Source organism: Crocodylus siamensis, chromosome 3 (genome assembly GCF_052110815.1).
Source record: "Crocodylus siamensis isolate JL-2025a chromosome 3, ASM5211081v1, whole genome shotgun sequence".
Taxonomy (NCBI): Eukaryota; Metazoa; Chordata; order Crocodylia; family Crocodylidae; genus Crocodylus; species Crocodylus siamensis.
In genome coordinates, this window is record NC_143397.1 from 247,087,565 (window position 1) to 247,106,530 (window position 18,966).

An 18,966-nucleotide genomic window follows, 5' to 3' on the forward strand; every position below is an offset into this window, starting at 1 on the left:
CAGACAAGGAAGATTATAGTGTCTCGAAGGAATCCAGGAATACATGTTCTCCGGGAAGGGACTAGTGTAACAGCCACTTCACGCTGTGCGTGGTCTGCACTTCCTCCTACACGGGCACACTAGGGAATTCAGCACCGAGGAACCGTGATAGAGATACCCCGGGGGGTTGGGAAGCTGTAGAGATCATTTACTTGTTGCAATCGTCTGACGGCACAGACAGAAGTGACAACTTTTGCCTGATCTGGCCCCTGAAAGCAGTATACAGCTGTGACCAGTGCACGACTACAGATGGCTTTAAAAGGGCCCGCTCCCACAAACATCTGAATGCTCATTGCATGAGGGTCACGATGAAAATGCTCCAAAATGGAGCGCGCTCTGTAACTTGTGTCTGCAGAGCTTCCAGCCCACCACTCTTTTCAGACTGGGAGGGAGGGAAAGGGAGCAGAGGGGGTTCGGTCTAGGTTTTTTTCAGCTGATGCCGGAGGGTGGGCCAGGTGGGTTTGGAGCTCTGCTGAGGTGTGGGGGGCTCCCGCTGCTCCCTTTCCCCCTTCCATTGTGGGAACAGCACTGGGGCTGGGAGGGGTCTGTGGCATTGCTGCGGAGACCGGACAGCAGGCTTGCAGCAAGCAGTGGGAATCCTCAACTCCTGGACCAAACAGTGAACTTCTGTTGGGTCTGGGGGAGTGTTGCAACTCAGAGCGCTTTCTGCAAATTGCTGAGTAACAACCAGAGCAGCTCTTCTGTCTGCGCCTTGAGACAAAGTTTTGTCTAACCTGCTCTTAAACACTTCCAGTAAGAGAAAATCTCGGACCTGTTCCAGTACCTAACCTTGGAATGAGAAAACGTTTCCTAATATCTTACTAGACTCTCTTGTGCCACAATGTAAGTCCATTATTTCTTGTCCTATCCCCTGTGGACACAGAGCAAACTTTGTTCCTCTACTTACTAACAACAGGCACTTTTGCATGTGCTCCAAGGGTATGGGGGGGTGCTTTAATTATAGCGGCTCCAAGAGTACTTTAAAAGGGCGGTGAGGGCACTTGAACTATAGTTTGGTCGATGAGCTTTAGTTAAAGTGCCCCTGCTGCCATTTTGAAGGATACTGATACATGAGATGCAGAAGGCTGCAGGAGCACAGTAATTGCCATGCTCCAACAGACTCAGTTTATTGAGTCTGCTCTGACACACTGTAATTGCAGCACATCAGAACAGCCTCCATGCTCATGTACAAGCACATTTTTTTGCATTGGTTTCAAATCCCCCGTCATCATGAACGATGCCCGGGGGACACAGCGACCTCCGCAAGTGGAGTCAGTGGTGTCAGCAGCAGGGGCATGGCGGCGGTGAGCAGGGAGCTCCTGCAGGCGGCTGCAATGGTATCAGCGGTGGGGGTGGGGTGGCAGTGCTGACCAGTGGTTGATGACCATCTGCAGATGCTGCCAGCAGTGTTGGCGGCGACGGGGGGGTGGGGTGGTGAGCTGACTGCCGGCAGTGTCAGCAGCGCTTCTTTCAGGGGGAGCACCGCCAATCTCAGGGGGTGCATGTGCACCCGCGTGTGCACCCCCTGCGCATCGCTGGTGCCCATCATCTTCCTCTTCTCCTGACTAAATAATTCCAGTTCTTCCAAGTTTCCCTCATATTTCATGTTTTCTAGGCCTCAAATAATTTTTGCTCTCGTGGAGACTCTTTCCAGTTTGTCCACATCTTGACGTGTGGTGTCCAAAGCAGTATTTCAGGTGAAGGCTGAACAGTGCAGAATGTACTGTGGAGTCAGGTCCTGTGACTTAGAGTAGTAAAATATGTGTCGGCAAGCAGGGCACAAGGCCCAGGCACCAATTTGGGAGCCACCATTCGGTAACGCCCTCTAAGGCGCCTGCTTCATGGCAGCAGCAGCAGCCCGTGACTGGGAGGTAAGACTCCCTAGCGCTTGGCTTCCCCTGGTCCCTGCGCTGCTCATGGCACTAAAAGTCCTGGCTGTAGCTCTGCTCCTGTTCATACAGGATTGGATACTGTTTTGTTCTAGACGTCTCTAGCATTTGGACTTCCACTGCCTCCTGTGGGAGACTATTCAACTGGATTATAGTCTCACTACATGGAAGTATATCATGAACTTCAATCTATATTTTCCTCTGCTTCATTTAATTTGATTCCATTAGCCCTGTTTATACTGTCTTTCAATACTTTCTCTGTCTCCTTGAGGTTTCCCTTGTCACGTATCTGTAAGACGGTGGCATCGGATTCCTGAGCCGACCTACGCCTATTGTACAGCCCTCATGTAATCTTTGTCATAAATTATCCTTCCATTCAGTTAATGGCTTTGATCAATTTTGCACTGACGCCTTTCTGTTTGCCGTTGACTTGCCTTTCATTTACAATAAAGCCTGTCTGGCCTATTGATGAGCACTTTGAGGCCTGTGTATGTTAGCAGAGCACAGCAGAATAGGGCCCTGTGCCTTTGCGATGCCAAGTGGTCGGTAGTGTGGGATCACTCAGTACTGGTTTCTCCACTGTCGTAGACCTAATGTCGTCATTTCTCCCTCAGAGCAATGAACCATTTGCCATTTGGTCGCACCACTAGGCAGAGGTGTATACAACTACAGAGGGTGCAAGGCAATAGTGAATCGCACCCACAGTCTCTGAACCCCTGTTAACCCACTCCCTTTTCCTGGGTCCCAGACACCAAGGGCACTCGCTCACCTCCAGTGCATCCCTTGTTTCGCTTCCAGCTATCAGCTGAAGCTACCAGCTGGACACTGGCTTAACATTTGGGTTCCACGTTTCTGTGATGAAAACTGCTTTCATCTTGGGACCGGGGCCAGATTACGTCCAGATCAGATGTTCAGGCTGGCAGAGAGGTCCGTGTGGATGTCTTTGTTTTGTCTTGTTTCAAACACATAAATGCAGTTTTACTGATCTCTTTGCACACACGGTTAACAAAGTTCAGCTGGTAGAGGCTGCTGCCATATTTTTTGCCTGATGTGCGACAGCATGAGACACGTACTTCCAAGCTGGGTCATGCTGGTATGCAGTCGGGCTCTGACTTAGTTTCAGGTCCTCTCGATGTACAAACCACTGTGGAATTTGGTCTGGGTGCTGAGTGCGGTGCTGACCTGCATTCCTCTTTCATGCTCCTCCTCGCTTCCTCCGTTTATCGGCTCGATCTTGACTGCTGTTTGTGCTGCTGGTACCAGAACATGCCATACTTCAGTCCTGAATGCTTTCCGCTCCTCATATCTCTGCCCAGAGACGCCACTGCTTTTTCAATTAGAAGCTGCAGACTCCTGGGTTTTTATGCCCACTAGGGCTTGGCAAATGCAGATCTTGCTCTGCATCTTTGGTCCAAGCTCTTGAGATGTGTCTGGCGTAGCAGCCCAATATGGTATTAAACTGCAGTTATATTTTATGGAAGAACTCCAATGCTAGGCATTTGAAAGCAGGGATGAAAGAAGTAATCCTTTACAATAGCCTCCTTTCCCTTTTTTTACTTTTCCTTTATGCTTTTCAGGTTTTTCCTTGTTATTGTCTGACTTGCCAATGTTGTATGTTTTCCAATGGCTTGTTAATAGTGGTGTACAGTGATGTTTTATGATTCATATGTCTTTGGTCTGATACACCTCCCAGTCTTGCTGAAATGATGAGGCCCATTCTGCAGTCCCAAAGTTTGTGGCTAGCAACACGTACAGTGGGAGAGGGAGAGTATCATTTTCTGTAGGGTGTTGAGGACAATAAAATATAGTAGTATAGCTTAGAGTTAAGGTTGAAAAACATTCAAAACATTTGCATAATTTCAAAAATAATATATACTACTTCATCACAATCAGACCTGATCTATAGAAAATTCATATTGATCTTTCCTGTGCTGCAAAAAGTCTCTGTGTGCATGTGAATCCTTTTGTATTGTGCATTTTATTCCCTCTGTTGCATGCATGCACTGGCGTCTTCTTTGAATGTTTGCTTCGGTGTTAAGGGTTATGTAAAAATTGTGTGCTGTCTGTCTGTCTTCTCCTGCTGTGAATATCTGAATTTGTTCTATAGTATGTGTGTGTATGTGATCTGTCTCTCCCTGCACAGCGATAGCAGGTTGACCTCGACAGGCTCAAGAAATGGGCAGATGAGAACCTGATGGTGTTTAACACCAAAAAATGCAAGGTTCTCCACCTTGGGAGGAAAAACCTGCAGCATCCTTATAGGCTCGGCAGTGCTATGTTGGATAGCACTGCAGAAGAAAGAGACTTGGGGGTCATCATTGACCACAAGATGAACATGAGCCTGCAATGCGATGCTGCGGCTAGTAAAGTGAGCAAAACGCTGCCTTGCATCCATAGATGCTTCTCAAGTAAATCTGGGGGCATCATTCTCCCCTTGTACTCAGCCTTGGTGAGGCCGCAGCTGGAGTACTGCATCCAGTTTTGGGCTCCACAATTCATAAAGGATGTGGAGAAGCTTGAGAGAGTCCAGAGAAGAGCCACGTGCGTGATCAGGAAAAGAGGTCAGGAAAGCAGACCTTATGATGACAGGCTGAGAGCCATGGGGCTCTTTAGCCTGGAAAAGTGCAGGGTCAGGGGTGATCTGATGGCCACCTGTAAGTTTATTGGGGTGACCACCAGGCTCTGGGGGAGCATTTGTTCACCAGAGCGCCCCAAGGGATGATGAGGTCCAATGGTCATAAACTACTGTGAGACCGTTTCAGGCTGGACATAAGGAAGAATTTCTCTCCTGTCTGAGCCTCCAAGGTCTGGAACAGTCTGCCATCGGAGGTGGTTCAAGCACCTACATTGAACACCTTCAGGAGTAAACTGGATGCTTGTCTTGCTGGGATCCTATGACCCCAGCTGACTTCCTGCCCTTTGGGCAGGGGGCTGGACTCAATGATCTCCCGAGGTCCCTTCCAGCCCTGATGTCTATGAAATAGTTCTCAGCATCGTCCCAGTTCCTGGTAAAAGCAAGTTTTGGCCAGCTTACACCTGTTGAGTGGATCTTCTTTTCCAACAGCATCTCTCCAGAGCCTGTACCAGGCACAAGTTCCTCTATGTCTTTTTCATACATCGATGTATCTGGTGTCTAGCAAGCATGGAGCATCAGTGCACACATACCTTGGCGTAATATTGAAGTGTAGGCCCTGTTCTGTTATCCCATGATCAAAACAGGGGAGAAGCAACAAGTAAAGTTGTGCCAAATTCTTGGTCAGCTAGTGTGTGACATCCAGTCTGTCCCCTCCAAGAAGTGTGACTCTCCTGAGAGGCTGCTATATGACACCCATCATCCATAATACCTGAGCAGCATGTCATAAAAATGGACTGGTTTTCAACACCTCTGCAATGTAGAGAAATGTTATCCCCGTCTTACAGCTGGGAGGTAGAGGCACAGAGCTTTGGTCAAGGTCATGCAAGAAGGTATTGGCACAACTCAATACCTCAGCCCAGCTCTTCTGCCATAACTGCATGGGCATCTTTTGTCCTTATTGGTTTCCCACTGTCATTTTATGCTATTCCAACATATGTTAATTAAAGTAATTTTGTTGGCTTTTACCTATCAAGTTTGGCTCATGGAGTGTCAGCTCACACCAGAATGACTCAAGACAAAACTGCTTTACCTCTCTAAAATCAGATGAACAATGTCTACTGTGCAATTTGACAGAAAAAGGTTGTTTTATTGGTCTTTAGAAGACACGGGTGGCAGATGATATTGTTCAAGGCGAGTGGTTGGTTGCTTGGTGCCTGGATACCTTAGTATCTTTAACTATTTGTGGCTATGCTTTTGGGTCTATGATTTGGCTTTCTGTTCAAAGGCTGGGGGTGGGGGAAGAGGAGGGAACATGACTTTCCCTGATGCTGTCTCCTTTGGAGGCTGAATAGTTAAATTACACTCAAATTGAGAGAAAGTTCCTTGCCTTGTGCATGGACTCCTAACAAGAAATTTATGCAGCCCATAGCAAAGCACCATGGTGGCAACTTAGGAAGCCCAGGCTGGAGTGAACTGAATAGCAATGGAAGCTAGGGAAAAAGATAAAAATCCTACCCAGGAAACCTTGATGATTTCAGAGCTGTGGAAACAATTGTTTTTTTTGTCTAGTTCTCTTCCAAACATGAATAACCAGGGTGGGGAGAGGAGGGCGGTGGCAAGGGAATGACATCCGGTCACACAGGATGCCCATATACAGGGTGCGGATACACGGAGCAGGCTTGATTAATTGTTGGAGCATCTCATGTATCAGCATCCCATGTTTCAAAATGGTGGTGGGAGCACTTTAACTAAAACTCATCTGATGAGCTTTACTTAAAGTGTCTCTGCAGCCATTATGAAAGGCAGGATGCTGCATACATGTGACAGTGCTGGGAGGGGCATTTTAATTAGAGCGATTGTCCAGGAGCTGCTCTGATTAAAACACATCCCCCCAACCTCCCACTCCTGAGCACATGTATAGATACCCACAGGGGCCCAGATCCTATTCTGCCTCTAAGGTATTTCCCATGTAGCTTTTAGGCATCTAAGTCCCTAAATATGAACCTATTTCCTCCCATTCTGCAGCTGCAAAATTTCTGCAGTTTTAAATTCCTTATGTGTCTCCATTTTGGTTGACTTGAAACTACATATTTCATTGTAAGTTTGAGCATTTTTAAGGGTTTTTAAAAAATCTTTTTGAAAACAATGGACATTTTCAAGTAGGTTTTCCATTTTTTGGTATGAAATCAATATGTTTTGTTTAAAATGTCCAAATGAAATGTATGAATTTTTGGAGGGCTTTCGTTTATGCTTTTGACACAAGTGGTTCATTGAAACCAACATGAATTTATGAAATTTTGCCAATGGGCTTTGGGTTTTTTTGACTGAATAGGAGTTTTGGCTAATTTCCCCTTGACCCCCCAGGTCTTGATGATTTATTCCTTATATTTTCTATGCTATTTACCCATCCCTGCTGGAGACTTTCCTCTCTACTTCTCCAGACTGTATTGATTTGCTTCTATCAAAGTCACACTGGTTCATGAACTGTGCAGAACAAATAGTTTACAAGCTTACAAACTGAAGAGCTGCAGGGTTAGACATATAAACATTCGGCCAGTACACAGAAGATGCACATTTAGTGGGGTCTTTTGTGCAGCTGCCAATTTGTGGATGATGCGGCACAACTTTAGGTGATGCTATTTTAAGCAGGCTTTAATTTATTGGCCTTTACAGTGCATTGTTTCTCCTTTTAAATAGACAAGTTAGAAAATATGCCGGAATACTTTTATGGGAAAATGTCAAGGAGGCTATAGCATTTGTGCCAGGATAAGCAACATCTTGGCAAACAGATGAACATATGTAATCCTTACTTTTTAATTGGGTAAATTAGGCTAGGGATGAAAACACTGAACATTTGCCTGCGTTCTTCCCACAGATATCTTTTCCAGAGTGCGCTTTTGGAAATTAATTGTGCTTTGCTCTCAAAGCCATATACATATTAATGCATGGCTTGATAAAGCAATTATATTTTTTTCAGACTATTGAAAAAGAAAAGGTTCAATAAAGACCAAGTCTAAATGCTGCTTCTTGGCCTGACAGTGCATAGCTAAAACTATTCCAGTTGGCATCTCCAGTCCAGCAGTGCTATAAAGCTGACTCCTGCTGGCTGGGTGACTAGTCTAGAGATTTTGTGTCTGGGATCCATATTTCAGCAGATCCCCAGAGGCTTACATGTCTCCAAGAGCATCAGATCCTTAGCACTATATTTTCCTATTGCCATTACGTATCCTTGCCATTTAGTTCATTTTTCAATGGTCTGTTCTTTCTGACGCTTGCACACGAATCCAGTGAGATATCTTGCATTTAGCATTGCCTGTAATTTAATAATAGCCAAGGGGGTAGGTAATAAACTGTAGAGCTGTGCTAACAAGTGTTCAGCATCTGGGGAGTATAGTGAGCCATAATCTGAATATGACTCAACAGTAGGCTCTTTTTGCGAAGAAAAAAAAGAAGCCAATAGCATACAGGCCTGTGTTAATTAAGAGAGTCACCTCCAAGTCAAGGGACAAGATTCTTCTGCTGTTTTCAGAGCTGGTGAGGCCTGTTTTGCCCGCCACAGTTCAAGAAAGATGTGGGCATCCTAGAAAGAGTCTGGCAGAGAGGCATAAAAATGACTGGAGGTCTGGGCAACATCAAAGACAGTTTAGATGGGCTAGCATTACTGAGTCCGGAGAAGAGAAGATTGAGGGGGGTATTAAATAACAGCCTTCAAATACCTGAAGGGCAGTTATAGGGAGGATGGTGATAGACTGCTCTCTGCAGCCACGTAGGATGGGGGAAGGGACACTGGTCTTAAATTGAAGCAAGAGAAATTTAGGCTTGAGATTAGGAAGAATTTTCTTACTATGAGGGTGAAGGCAAGATAGAGTTGCACCTTCTAGACTAATGCAGAGATCATAAGCAATAGCTCACTTCATCAGATGTCATGAAAGGACTTCTAACGAACAGCTGTTAAAATGGAAAGAGTGATTTAAATGCGAAGGACAGAGAGGGAGGGAGGGAAGTGGAGGTAAAGGGAAAGGGGACGAAGGAGAGGGGCACTGCTGAGAAAGGAAAAGGTGGGTGGAGAAAAAAAACCAAGAAACACATTGAGGGGCAGGGGGTCATAAAAGAAAAGTGATGTAACGGGGTAAAAATCCATAGTCTCTATTTAGACCATACTTAACCCAGGCCAGCTTGTGGATGATTTCTTGTTCAGCTGCTTTTTGATCAGCAAAGCAATAGCTAGGTTAAGCTTTGGAAAAAGCTTGCTGGAGCAGTTGTAAAATCTCCATCCGGGGCTGAAAATATCTGCATTTGATACCAAATGTCTTGATTAAGATACAGAAAAGTCCTGTTGCTTCTCAATTTTGTAGTTCTTCTTTAAAACTGTGCCAGATTTCCCCGATTCTGTGAAAACAGAAAGATCGGACAGCCTGCAGTCAACAAAGTCCCTCTGACACAACTTTTGGTACTTTTGCAACCTGAACGCTTTTCTCTGTATATCCCTTTACTGTGTGACCTGTGTCATGTTATGACCCTAGGTCTCTGATTCTTGGCACAAATTTCAACGGGCTCTTGGTAGCTGGGTGCAAAGCTGGATGAATACAGAGTGGACTTGAGTCTCTAGGCAAGGAAACATGCTCTTTTGAAGCGACTCTGAATCAGCAATGCCCTTCTGTGCAACTGGTTAGAGCTATTATTAACACTTATGGACATGTCGTTTAGGATACTTTGTACCACTAGTTGGAACCACTTGAACGGGGATGTGTTAGCCAACAGATATGGTACAGATAAGCTGTACAGCGTATGTCCCATGGAGCCCCACCAACATCACAGGGAAGTCTGGGGCGTTTGTCCTCCCATATCTATCAGGCAATCACCAGGCTGGTGATGGGTACAGGCTGGGGATGGGCATGCTAGAAATTTTAGGCATCAGCAGCATATACTAGGACTGCTTGTTGGATGTTACTGCTTTCTCAGGGGGGTTTAATAGTTCTGATTGTCTTGAAACATGCCAAAACCACTCTGGAAACACTGTACCATCAAGTACTGGGACCTGCCAGTAGAGACTGATTCCTCTAGAAGAGCACTGAGTCAGGGCAATGATAGGGAGCTTGCATGGTGATGAACACGGAGTCGACTTGAGTCTCTAGGCGAGTGAACATGGTACTTTTGAAGCCACTCTGAATCAGCGATGCCCATCTCATTAGAGCTGTTATTAACACTTATGCACATGTCATTTAGGATGCTTTGCACCACTAGATGGAACCACTTGAATAGGGATGTGTTAGCTAGCAGATAAACCTTGTGAAAAGATGGCCCCTTCTTTGATTTTTCAGATGTTTTTCTGTCTTGAATGGTTGAAACTCCCATGCTTATTTCCTCCACACTTATTTAGAAAAGCAAATTAGGAGGGATAGAGATTAATTTCTAAACCATACCATGGGCCTGGGCATATGTAACCAGTTTTGCACATGAAAGGGCTTGTGGGAACAGGCTCCAAATCATTCCAGTGCATCAAAGCCTGTTTTGGGGATCTCAAACTCCTTTGTAGGAGTCACTTGTTAACCACTGACACTTTTTATCGACCATCACAAGGGAAGAGCAGTCAGCAGCTGTCTGCTGCTTGTGATTTCCCTGCGTGTTCCCAGTCACAGGGCTTCCCTCTATTGACTACAGCAAATGGTTATACAGAAAATGTGGGCGATGTAATATATTTTTACCTTGTCAAGGAGTCAGTACCACACACAGAGCCAGCTCTCTGCAGACCAGAAGCAAGTGTGGCATGGAGCACAGTTTGGGAATCCTAGCCCTAGTCATTACTCAGTTGCCAGCTCCCTCTGATAGCACACACCTAGCGACAGAGCAATGCACTGTATCTTCCAGAGCACAACAGTAAGCTGGGGTGGGGAGGCATTACTATTTGCCTCCCAGGGAGTGAAAGTGGAGCAGACCTGCTGCTGTAGTTTGAACAGGGCGCTGCCAGCCAGCTCTCCCTTGCCATGCTTGCAGCTTTGCCAGTGATCTGGTAACTAGAAACCAGTCATTAGCCTTCCTGTGCTTGAGTTTTTCCATCTGTAAAATGGAGACAAAGACCATTTTGACAAAGACTATGAACCAAACTTGATAGGTAAAAGCAAATAAAGTTACTTTAATTAACCTATGTTGCAACAGCATAAAAGGACAGTGGGAAACCAATGAGGACAAAAGATGCCCATGCAATTATGGCAGAAGAGCTGGGCTGAGCTCTTGAGTTGTGCCAATACCTTCTTGCGTGACCTTGACTGAAGCACTGTCTTCTTCCCGGCTGTGTTACAGGGCTGGATTAAAGGCATCTGTACAGGTGCTACACACAGAGGATGAGATACTTGGAGCTGCCCAATTTGAAACTAACTTAAGATTTGACTTATTACGTGTATTCATGTTTTTTATCTACAGAGCCCTTCCTTGTTAATATGACTGACAGTTTATATCACTCCCATCTCCCACATATCCCAGGGTTTGGGTTAAGCCAGGGTGTCAGAGATGTGGCCTGCAGACCAAATCTAGCCTACTGAGCCCTATCATCTAGCCCAGGGGCGGGCAATTATTGTGGGCAGGGGGGCCCCTTACTAAGTTTTGGCAAGCCATCAAGGGCCACATGACAGGCAGCAAAGGGCAGATAAATATTAATTTTCTAAATTTTTTTAGGGGCCCCCACGGGCCAGATAGAAGGGCCTGGCGGGCTGCATCTAGCCCAAGGGCTGCATTTTGCCCACCCCAATGTAGCCTGTGGACCTGCATGCCACACGCAGTGTGTGCCAAAATGGCCCCGTGTGCTGGACTGGTCTGGATCCGACCTGCGCTGCACACAGCGCACAGCGCATGTGCTACATGTGGTCTGTGGGGCCAATCCGGGCTGCTCACTGCATGCATGCCATGCACAGGGCCAGTCTGCAGGTCTGATCTGGCCTGTGGACTGGCCCCATGCTCCTTATCTTGCCCCCGGAGCTAGATGAATTTGATACCCCTGGGGTAAGCCCACCTCTACGACACACTCGAGGACAGACCAAAGCTTTTGGAGCAAGATCCTACCAGGACAATGCAGCTAATAAAGTGGCTTTAAAAACCACTAACAACTGAGAACTATTGAGTTCTAATGCAATAACCTGCGTGCAATGAGGCGAGACCAGACCCCTGGACCCAGCTGGTCCCAGTCAAGAAAGCAGGGCAAGGCATCCCTGGCACAAGCCCAGAGCAGCGCACTGGTCCAGCTGGGCTGAGCGAGGCAATCAGCAACCAACCCCCGAGCCGCAGGCAGTAGGCGCCACCTGCTCCACCCTTTCAAAGGCAGGCCCAGCCCGCAGGCTCCCTGTCCACGCAAAGGTGACAGCTCTTGTTCCTGATCTCTTTGCTTCCTGGCTGCTTCTCTGGCTCCAGTTCTGATATGACCCTTGCCGATCCCTGATCCTGCTTCTCAGCTCTTGCTTCTTGTTCGACCTTCAGCTTTGGCTTTTGGTTTGTGATTCTAGTTTACCCAGTCTCTGTCTACAGCTTTGCTCCTGGCTGCTTTGACTTTGGCTATGGCTCCCAAATCTGGTGCTAATGCCAGGCCCCTCTATACTCCCAGCTGCCTGGGGAACCAGTCGGAGCTGCATCCATGCTTTGGGTGTCTAGCAGGACCAGCTACATCCCAGTTTCCAGACACTGGGACTTGGATAACCAAAAACACTGAAGCTGGGAGGTGCCTCTCTATCCTGTATGCAAACACACTAGCATTTCTGCTTTAGGTTTGAAAGCCAAGCTATTCTGCAGTTTCAGTACCATCACGTGGACTTGCAGAGTTTCAAAAATAAAACAGACTTACAATAACAGTGCTTCCTAGGGAACTGGTAAAAAACATTGCCAGCATGTAAGAAACACCCCTGAACCATTGCCCTCTGCCTGATGTCTGTGAGATTTGCACAAAAATGCAGGGCTGTTATTAATACTGAGGATATGAGCAAGACTATCACTTGTTATTTTCTCTTTTTCCCCCTCGTAGCAATGCAAACACGGAAAATAGTTGGCTTTTGTTTGGTGGAGATATATTACCCTTCACAAGTGCAAACGGCAGATCCTTTTGGAGCCTGCCAAATACAACTCCTGAGTGACCGAGACAGAATTACCAGGCTCAAAGGCCTTGTTTTACCAGGCAAGAAAGGCCTTGTTTTCAGCGCAGGAACACAGGCCGGCAATCCGGAAGACAGAGGATTAGACCTCACAAATAATTTGCAATTATTTTTTATTCTGCATCCAGGTTGACAAATTCCCAGGCTAAGACATTTGGGAGTAATCATACAAGGTTAATTATTGAAACTTGGCGGGGGGAGGGGATGATTCCAAAGCAGAAATTGCTTCTTGCCCTTCAAAAGTATTCTTGACCGAGACTCGGCACTTGGAGAGTTTGTAGTAAGCCTACATCTCTGTCTTTGCATCTCTCTGCAACACAATCCTTTGAACAGGGGATGTACTGGCACTCGAACAACATAATTCCTGAAACCCCATGTAGCCAATAATGCTGTGGTTTATTTTATTTTTTTTGTTTAAATCAAAATATGGTAACACAGCTGAGGGATGTCTGGCAGTACGTGTGAAGGGGTGTGTTTTCTTCTGCAAAGGGGAGGGCAGGGTGCCAATGTCCCAAATAGCACAGCAGACAGCTCCACTCCAAACCATAGTTCCCTCTGTTTCATAGTTTCCTCCCACTGAGCCACCAGACCGGTGGGCTAGGACTCAGCCCACTTAGCTTTGTTTGTCACATCCCTCCCTCTTTTCAAAACTGAACAACCAGTGGTTCAGGGAAGCTGGTGACAGAGAAGAACCAGGATCTCAAAGCCAGAGGCTTGCCCCTTGTGAAGCCATGTCAAGGCTGACTTAAGAGGATCCTTTAGGAGAAGGAGTCTAAATAAGGCTCCTTCTTGATAAGTCCCTAGGCAGAGTTTCCCCCAAAAGTGCTGTGCTCTGTGACAGTAGGTGTGCAGCAAACCATAAATATTGACTTCTATGAACCAGAATCAAGTGCTGAGGGAGGCTGTGATTTCCCCCCCGCCCTTTTGCAACATATTGATCTTGTTCTGTACTGCATATCTACAGAGGACGAGAGCTTTTTCAGCGAACCAGCTCACTCGTTCCTGTCCAGCTCAGCAATAACTTGGCAACAGTCATTGCAAATCCATTTGCTTTATAGAGCTATGCTGCGATAATGGACTCATTAAATAGCTGCATAACTGGGTTTTGTAGCTAGAGTCGGTCATTAAAATACTTCTAACGATGAACAGTCATGCAAAGAGATTGATCTCATTTGAAGGAACTTTCTCTCACTAGACAACAGCTTGCCGCACATAACAAAATAATGGGGGTTGAAATGAATGATATTAAAAATAAAGGGTTTGCTTTATTTTGTTTGTGCTTAGGGGCCTTGCAGTGGCCTTAAACTGGGAATAAATTATATTTTGTATGGGTTTAAATGTAACGTAAGGCTGGCCTGAAAGGGGCCTTAGGAGAAATGGGAATTGTAGCAAATATTGCAAATACTGATAATGGTTAGTGGTAAGTTTAACTGTCTGGAGCTGTCTGTTAAGGTAGTTAAATATAAATTCACATGTTTCTGCAATAGGTTTACAAGACTGTTAATAAATCCTGAGACTGATAGCAAGCAACCCTTCCAAAACAATGAAAGGCTTGGTCAACGATCGGCTGAAATAGCATAGGGTGGTCCACATGAAGTAATGCCATGTGAGGGAAGTTTTGGTTTGACTCCAACAGAAAAGACCCGAGTAAAGAGGTGTTAGGCTGGGGGAGAGTCTTTCTTGAGAGGTTGTTGGAGGTCCAGTCTCTGAAGACTGTTTGGGCAGGGATTATGCTAGACAAGTACGGGCCCAAGTTCTCTTGTGCCTGCACCGTGCATGTGGAGCGGCACGAGTGGCTGAGCTTAGATGCCACTGGGCACCCCAGAGCCATTGCATCTGTCTGTCTCTGGTAGAAGTTTGCTCAAAGTTGCAGCCGGTGGCAGTGAAACAGAAGAGACCCAGGCAGGCAGACACCAATAAGCTGCTTGTGATGGCAACCTGCTACAGCCAGCAAGCCCCAGAGCTGTGCCAAGTGACAAAGCATAGCCCAAAGGTACAGACTTCCTTATCCAGTGGGATTGCTGGAATATGGAAACGTTAGGCAAAGGTGCCAATAGTTCAATACATCCATCCTGTGACAGTTCAGCTGTAAACTACTACAGACTGTGTGGCAGAACTGGTCCTCTGTAGAGAAGAAAGCTCAAGGAGATCATTGTGATTAAAGGTTTCCAGTGACAGTGAATATCAGATGCAGCCTACTTGTCATAAAATGGCCATAAAAGAGTGGGCCAGGATGGACCATAGGTGATCACTCTTTCAAAGTTTAATTTTACAGCACAAACCTTTTGTTGTGAACTCTTTGCGGATTCGGCCTTAGGTATCAGGGCAGTGATCGTCCACCTTTTAACAGATTAGATTGAATACATTTAGTGATTGGAAGCCCTGCCTTGTATTTAAACGATCACATCACATCGCAGCTTGGTGCCACATGAATGTATTGTTGTAATGAGACAGTACGATGTACTCATTGGAGCAGCCTTAAGCTGTTTTATTCACCTCTTCTCTGCCATCGTTTCTTTCCTATGCGAGAAAGCTGATGTGTCCAACCTCAGGCTGGCTGTTAGAAGGGTTAAATATTCATTTTCACCCATCAGACTTGCAGATCTCACAGGAACCATTTGCAGGGTACTGAAATATGTGCCAAGAGGCTGAGGTACCAGATCCCTGCTTTCTTGTCCCCACAGCAAATTCTGGACCTTAAGTCAAAAGAGTGAGACAGAGCGAGCAAGGCAGTATTGCAAGAGCTGTTTACCGTGGGAATATTAAGAACTTGTCACCAATGGACATACAGTTGTGATAGCCACATCATTTTGCTCTAGCTCCCAAGAGGTCATGTTTGCTGTGTAGATTGTGTTTTTGATATGGAAAAGGGTAGATACATCTCAATCACATTTTGCTGAGAGTAAGTATGCATCGTTGAGGTTAACCAACACCAAAGTACCATGGAAGTGAAACCAAGCTGCTAGGATCTGGGAACCTGGGGCCTGGCCGGCGGGGGGAGGCAGGGGGCTGAGAAACTTTCACTAGGGAGGGGTGAACCAGCTTGATAAAATAGGAGCTAGCAGTCTGGATACCTGCTGCTGCTGATAAACGCAGCTCTTTCCCTATCGCTTTCTGGTCTGATCAGAGTTGCAGCTGAATGTGTTGCGATACTAGAAGAGGCAATTTTTGCATGCCCTGCTCAGCATAGCAGGCTCCGGAGTTTCAGACCATGTGGATCGGGTGGGGATTTCTGGCCTGGATGGTTGTTTCATACTTCCCTAGCTACTAAATGGGGAATGAGTCCAGCTGGAGAGAGGACATGTCCCAGGCTGGCAATTGGGTTCTGGAGGCTGACCCCAATTGCTGTCCTTTCCCCCCTGGCTGGGGCGGGAGGTTGTGCCACCAAAGGGACGTGGTACTCTTCGAATGGGCGACGGTACTTTGGAGTTAGCCTTCTGTTCCCATCGTGAAGGGGTTGGTTCCTGGCCAGTCAGTGCAGATTTCAAAGCGTTTCCTGAAGGCACGGCAAACCTTGTTCCTCTGTTTGCTTGCAGGCCGTTTCCCAGCCCTCCACCACCATGCCCCCCACAACCTCCACTGTGACAGAGGCTTACACGCGGACTCAGTATTGCAAGTGGCCGTGTGAGTGCCCGAAGTTGCCACCTCGCTGTCCCAGGGGGGTTAGCCTGGTCACAGACGGCTGCGAATGCTGCAAGGTGTGTGCCAAGCAGGTTGGGGAGAACTGCACCGAGGCCGACACCTGCGACTTCCACAGGGGCTTGTACTGTGACTACAGTGGAGACAGACCTAGGTACGAAATAGGAGTGTGTGCACGTAAGTGATGTACATATATTTTTTACTTTGCTTTCCAGCACTGGCACCTCCCATTGGTCTAAATGGAGACTGATTTACTCAGATCATTAGCTGTGAGGCCGCCAGCCGCCACCAGACCTCTCTCCTGGTTCAGCCAGCGGGGAAGTGGCTTGGAGAGTTCTTGCTCCATGAGCTGGCGGTTGCAAAGGGCAAGAAGGAAACAGCAACCTGAAGGCGTAATCCTGCCCTTGGATTTGCGAGTGCCTGGACAGCAGCTGCTGCTCTGGTGACTGGCTGGTGGGAGGAGGATGCAGGAAGAGCATCGCTAGGCAGCAGGTCCACAAAGCGGGTGCCAAAGGCTTTAAGCGCCTGCTTGCAAACCTGCGCTGTGAGTGGGACTCTGCTTATCCCCAGCAGCGTGGTCCCAAGGAGCGACCGGGCAGGAGAAAGGAGGAGCTTGTGGCCCCCTCCTGCCTCGTGCGGGGGATGGTTTTGCTCTTGTGTGGGACCCCCAGGCTGGCCCTGCAGGGGCAAAAGGGGTTGGGGAATCTCCCGACCAAAGAAGCTGGGGCACAGCTGGTTCTTGGGAGGCCTTCGCGGTCCCCTCACTCCTCGCTCCCCTTTTTGGGAGGTCTCATCCCACACTCTTGAGTCCCGACCCTGGAGAGGGCCGAGGACTCAGAGGACTGAGTGCGCTTGGGGCCAAATCCTGCTTCATCTATTCAGTGACCGCGGTGTGGCTCCTGGCAAAGTCCTTATGTGCACAGCCAGAATCAGAGAGACGTTCTTCTTTGCCTGTGTAAAGGCACGCTGATACTTCCAATGCACAGCACTTGGACACCACCAGAGACCCATCCTGAGTTCTGCAGGAGGGACGTGAGTCTCCAGTCATTCAGAGGGGACTTCTAACCTGTGTTCAGATGCCTCTGTCTGCTCTGAATCCCTTTTGCTCCTGGCTGCAGAAGTCACACCCATCTTAGGGCTGCAAACCTGAGCAGGCAGGCAGCAGATAGCAGCAACAGCAGCAGGATCTTGATCTTCTGTAAAATGCCTAATGGTTATAGCACTTGCCCAGGACATTGAGCAGCTGGGTTCGCCTTCCCAGAGTCAGGGCATTTGAACTCATGCCACCTAAATCCCAGGAGAGTGCCCTAACCTGCAAGCTGTGGAGTAGACATGACAGGGGCCGGATTCCTACCTGCCTCGGGCACTTAAAACAAGCGCCTGGCTGCTGTGCCCCCCGTACAGTGGAAAAGGGAGGTGCGCCCGGTTTGGATCCATCCCTGGAGACGCCTGCCCAGTGTGACAAAACCAAAGACAAGGCACAAGGTCAGAACTGCAGATGGGCACTGGCCATGGAAATGTAATTCTCTGTTTGGAGTGCAAGCTGCTCCAATTATCAGAAGGAAGGCCATTCAATTTGGGAGGTTTGTTCAATTCATTAGAAAGAGAAGAGGCTTTTCCAGTGTTAGAAGCCAAAGTTTCCGCTGATTGCCCAGCTACAGCGGGCTCTGACTCAGCCCTGTCTTTAACCAACAGGGAAACCCAACAGTAGCAATGTGAGCACGCTGCCTCTCTGTGACGGGCTATGAAACTGCAGCCTTCACATTGCAGGCTTACTGCTGCATCCGAGCCAGTTTTGCAAAATGGGAAAGCTGCTCTGAAGTGAAGTACAAAGCATTTTCTTTTAGTCTCTACATCCAAGTGTTCCCTGCTTGTGTGGGGATGAACCTGGTCAACGGTTTAGTGTTAAAAAATACATAATAATCAAACTGTTGCACTTTGCTGGCAAGGTTGCATCATCATGTGACCCCCAAAAGATATGATATGTCATGTTAAGTACTGTTCCTCCTCACAGTTCAGGACACTGTGTGAGAAAGAGAAGTATAAAAATGTTAAAAATATTTAAAATCCCATTTCAAAACAAGGAATGTTATTGGGAACCTAAATACTTGACAATTTCTGCTTTCATTTTTTTAAAATTCACAATGGAATCAGGATCTGTGAAGGACCGAATTTCCTGCAAAACTCTGAGTTTCACTGGGCTCTGAGCATAAGGCCTCAAATTCTCCCTATCTGCGTTGATCGTGTGATGCTGGCACCTTTAAATGCTGGTCCAGTCAGGCTGGAGAATGCCCCCTTAAAGAAATTGGTTACTTGTAACTGTTTGCTATTTTAATCACCTTCTATCTCTTTCTCATCTTCGTCATAGAAATTGCAGGGGTGGGTTGTGTCCTCAATGGCATCAGGTACAGGAACGGAGATTCCTTCCAGCCCAACTGCAAGTACAACTGCACGTGCATTAATGGGGCCGTGGGCTGCATCCCGCTGTGCGTAAATTCGCGCCCCCCGCTCGTCTGGTGCCCGAACCCAAAGCAGATTAAGATGGCAGGCAAGTGCTGTGGGCAGTGGATCTGCGACGACTCCAGGAGGATCAGGAAGACGTCTCCGCGACACATCTCCTCCGCAGGTATAGTGCCTACAGAGCAAGCATTGACTTGGCTAGAGCTGGGAATTGAACCCAGGGACCTTAAAA

At 47.2% G+C, this 18,966-nt stretch overlaps 1 protein-coding gene across 1 annotated transcript in view; it reads left to right on the plus strand.

The window, feature by feature from the left end:
- Positions 1-18,966, plus strand: part of CCN4 (cellular communication network factor 4) — a 50,863-nt gene that overhangs the window by 25,807 nt on the left and 6,090 nt on the right. Inside the window, exons 2-3 of the mRNA XM_090040681.1 lie at positions 16,172-16,451; positions 18,643-18,900. Of these exons, the coding sequence (XP_089896807.1) occupies positions 16,172-16,451; positions 18,643-18,900 (538 nt within the window). The remainder of the gene's footprint in view (positions 1-16,171; positions 16,452-18,642; positions 18,901-18,966) is intronic.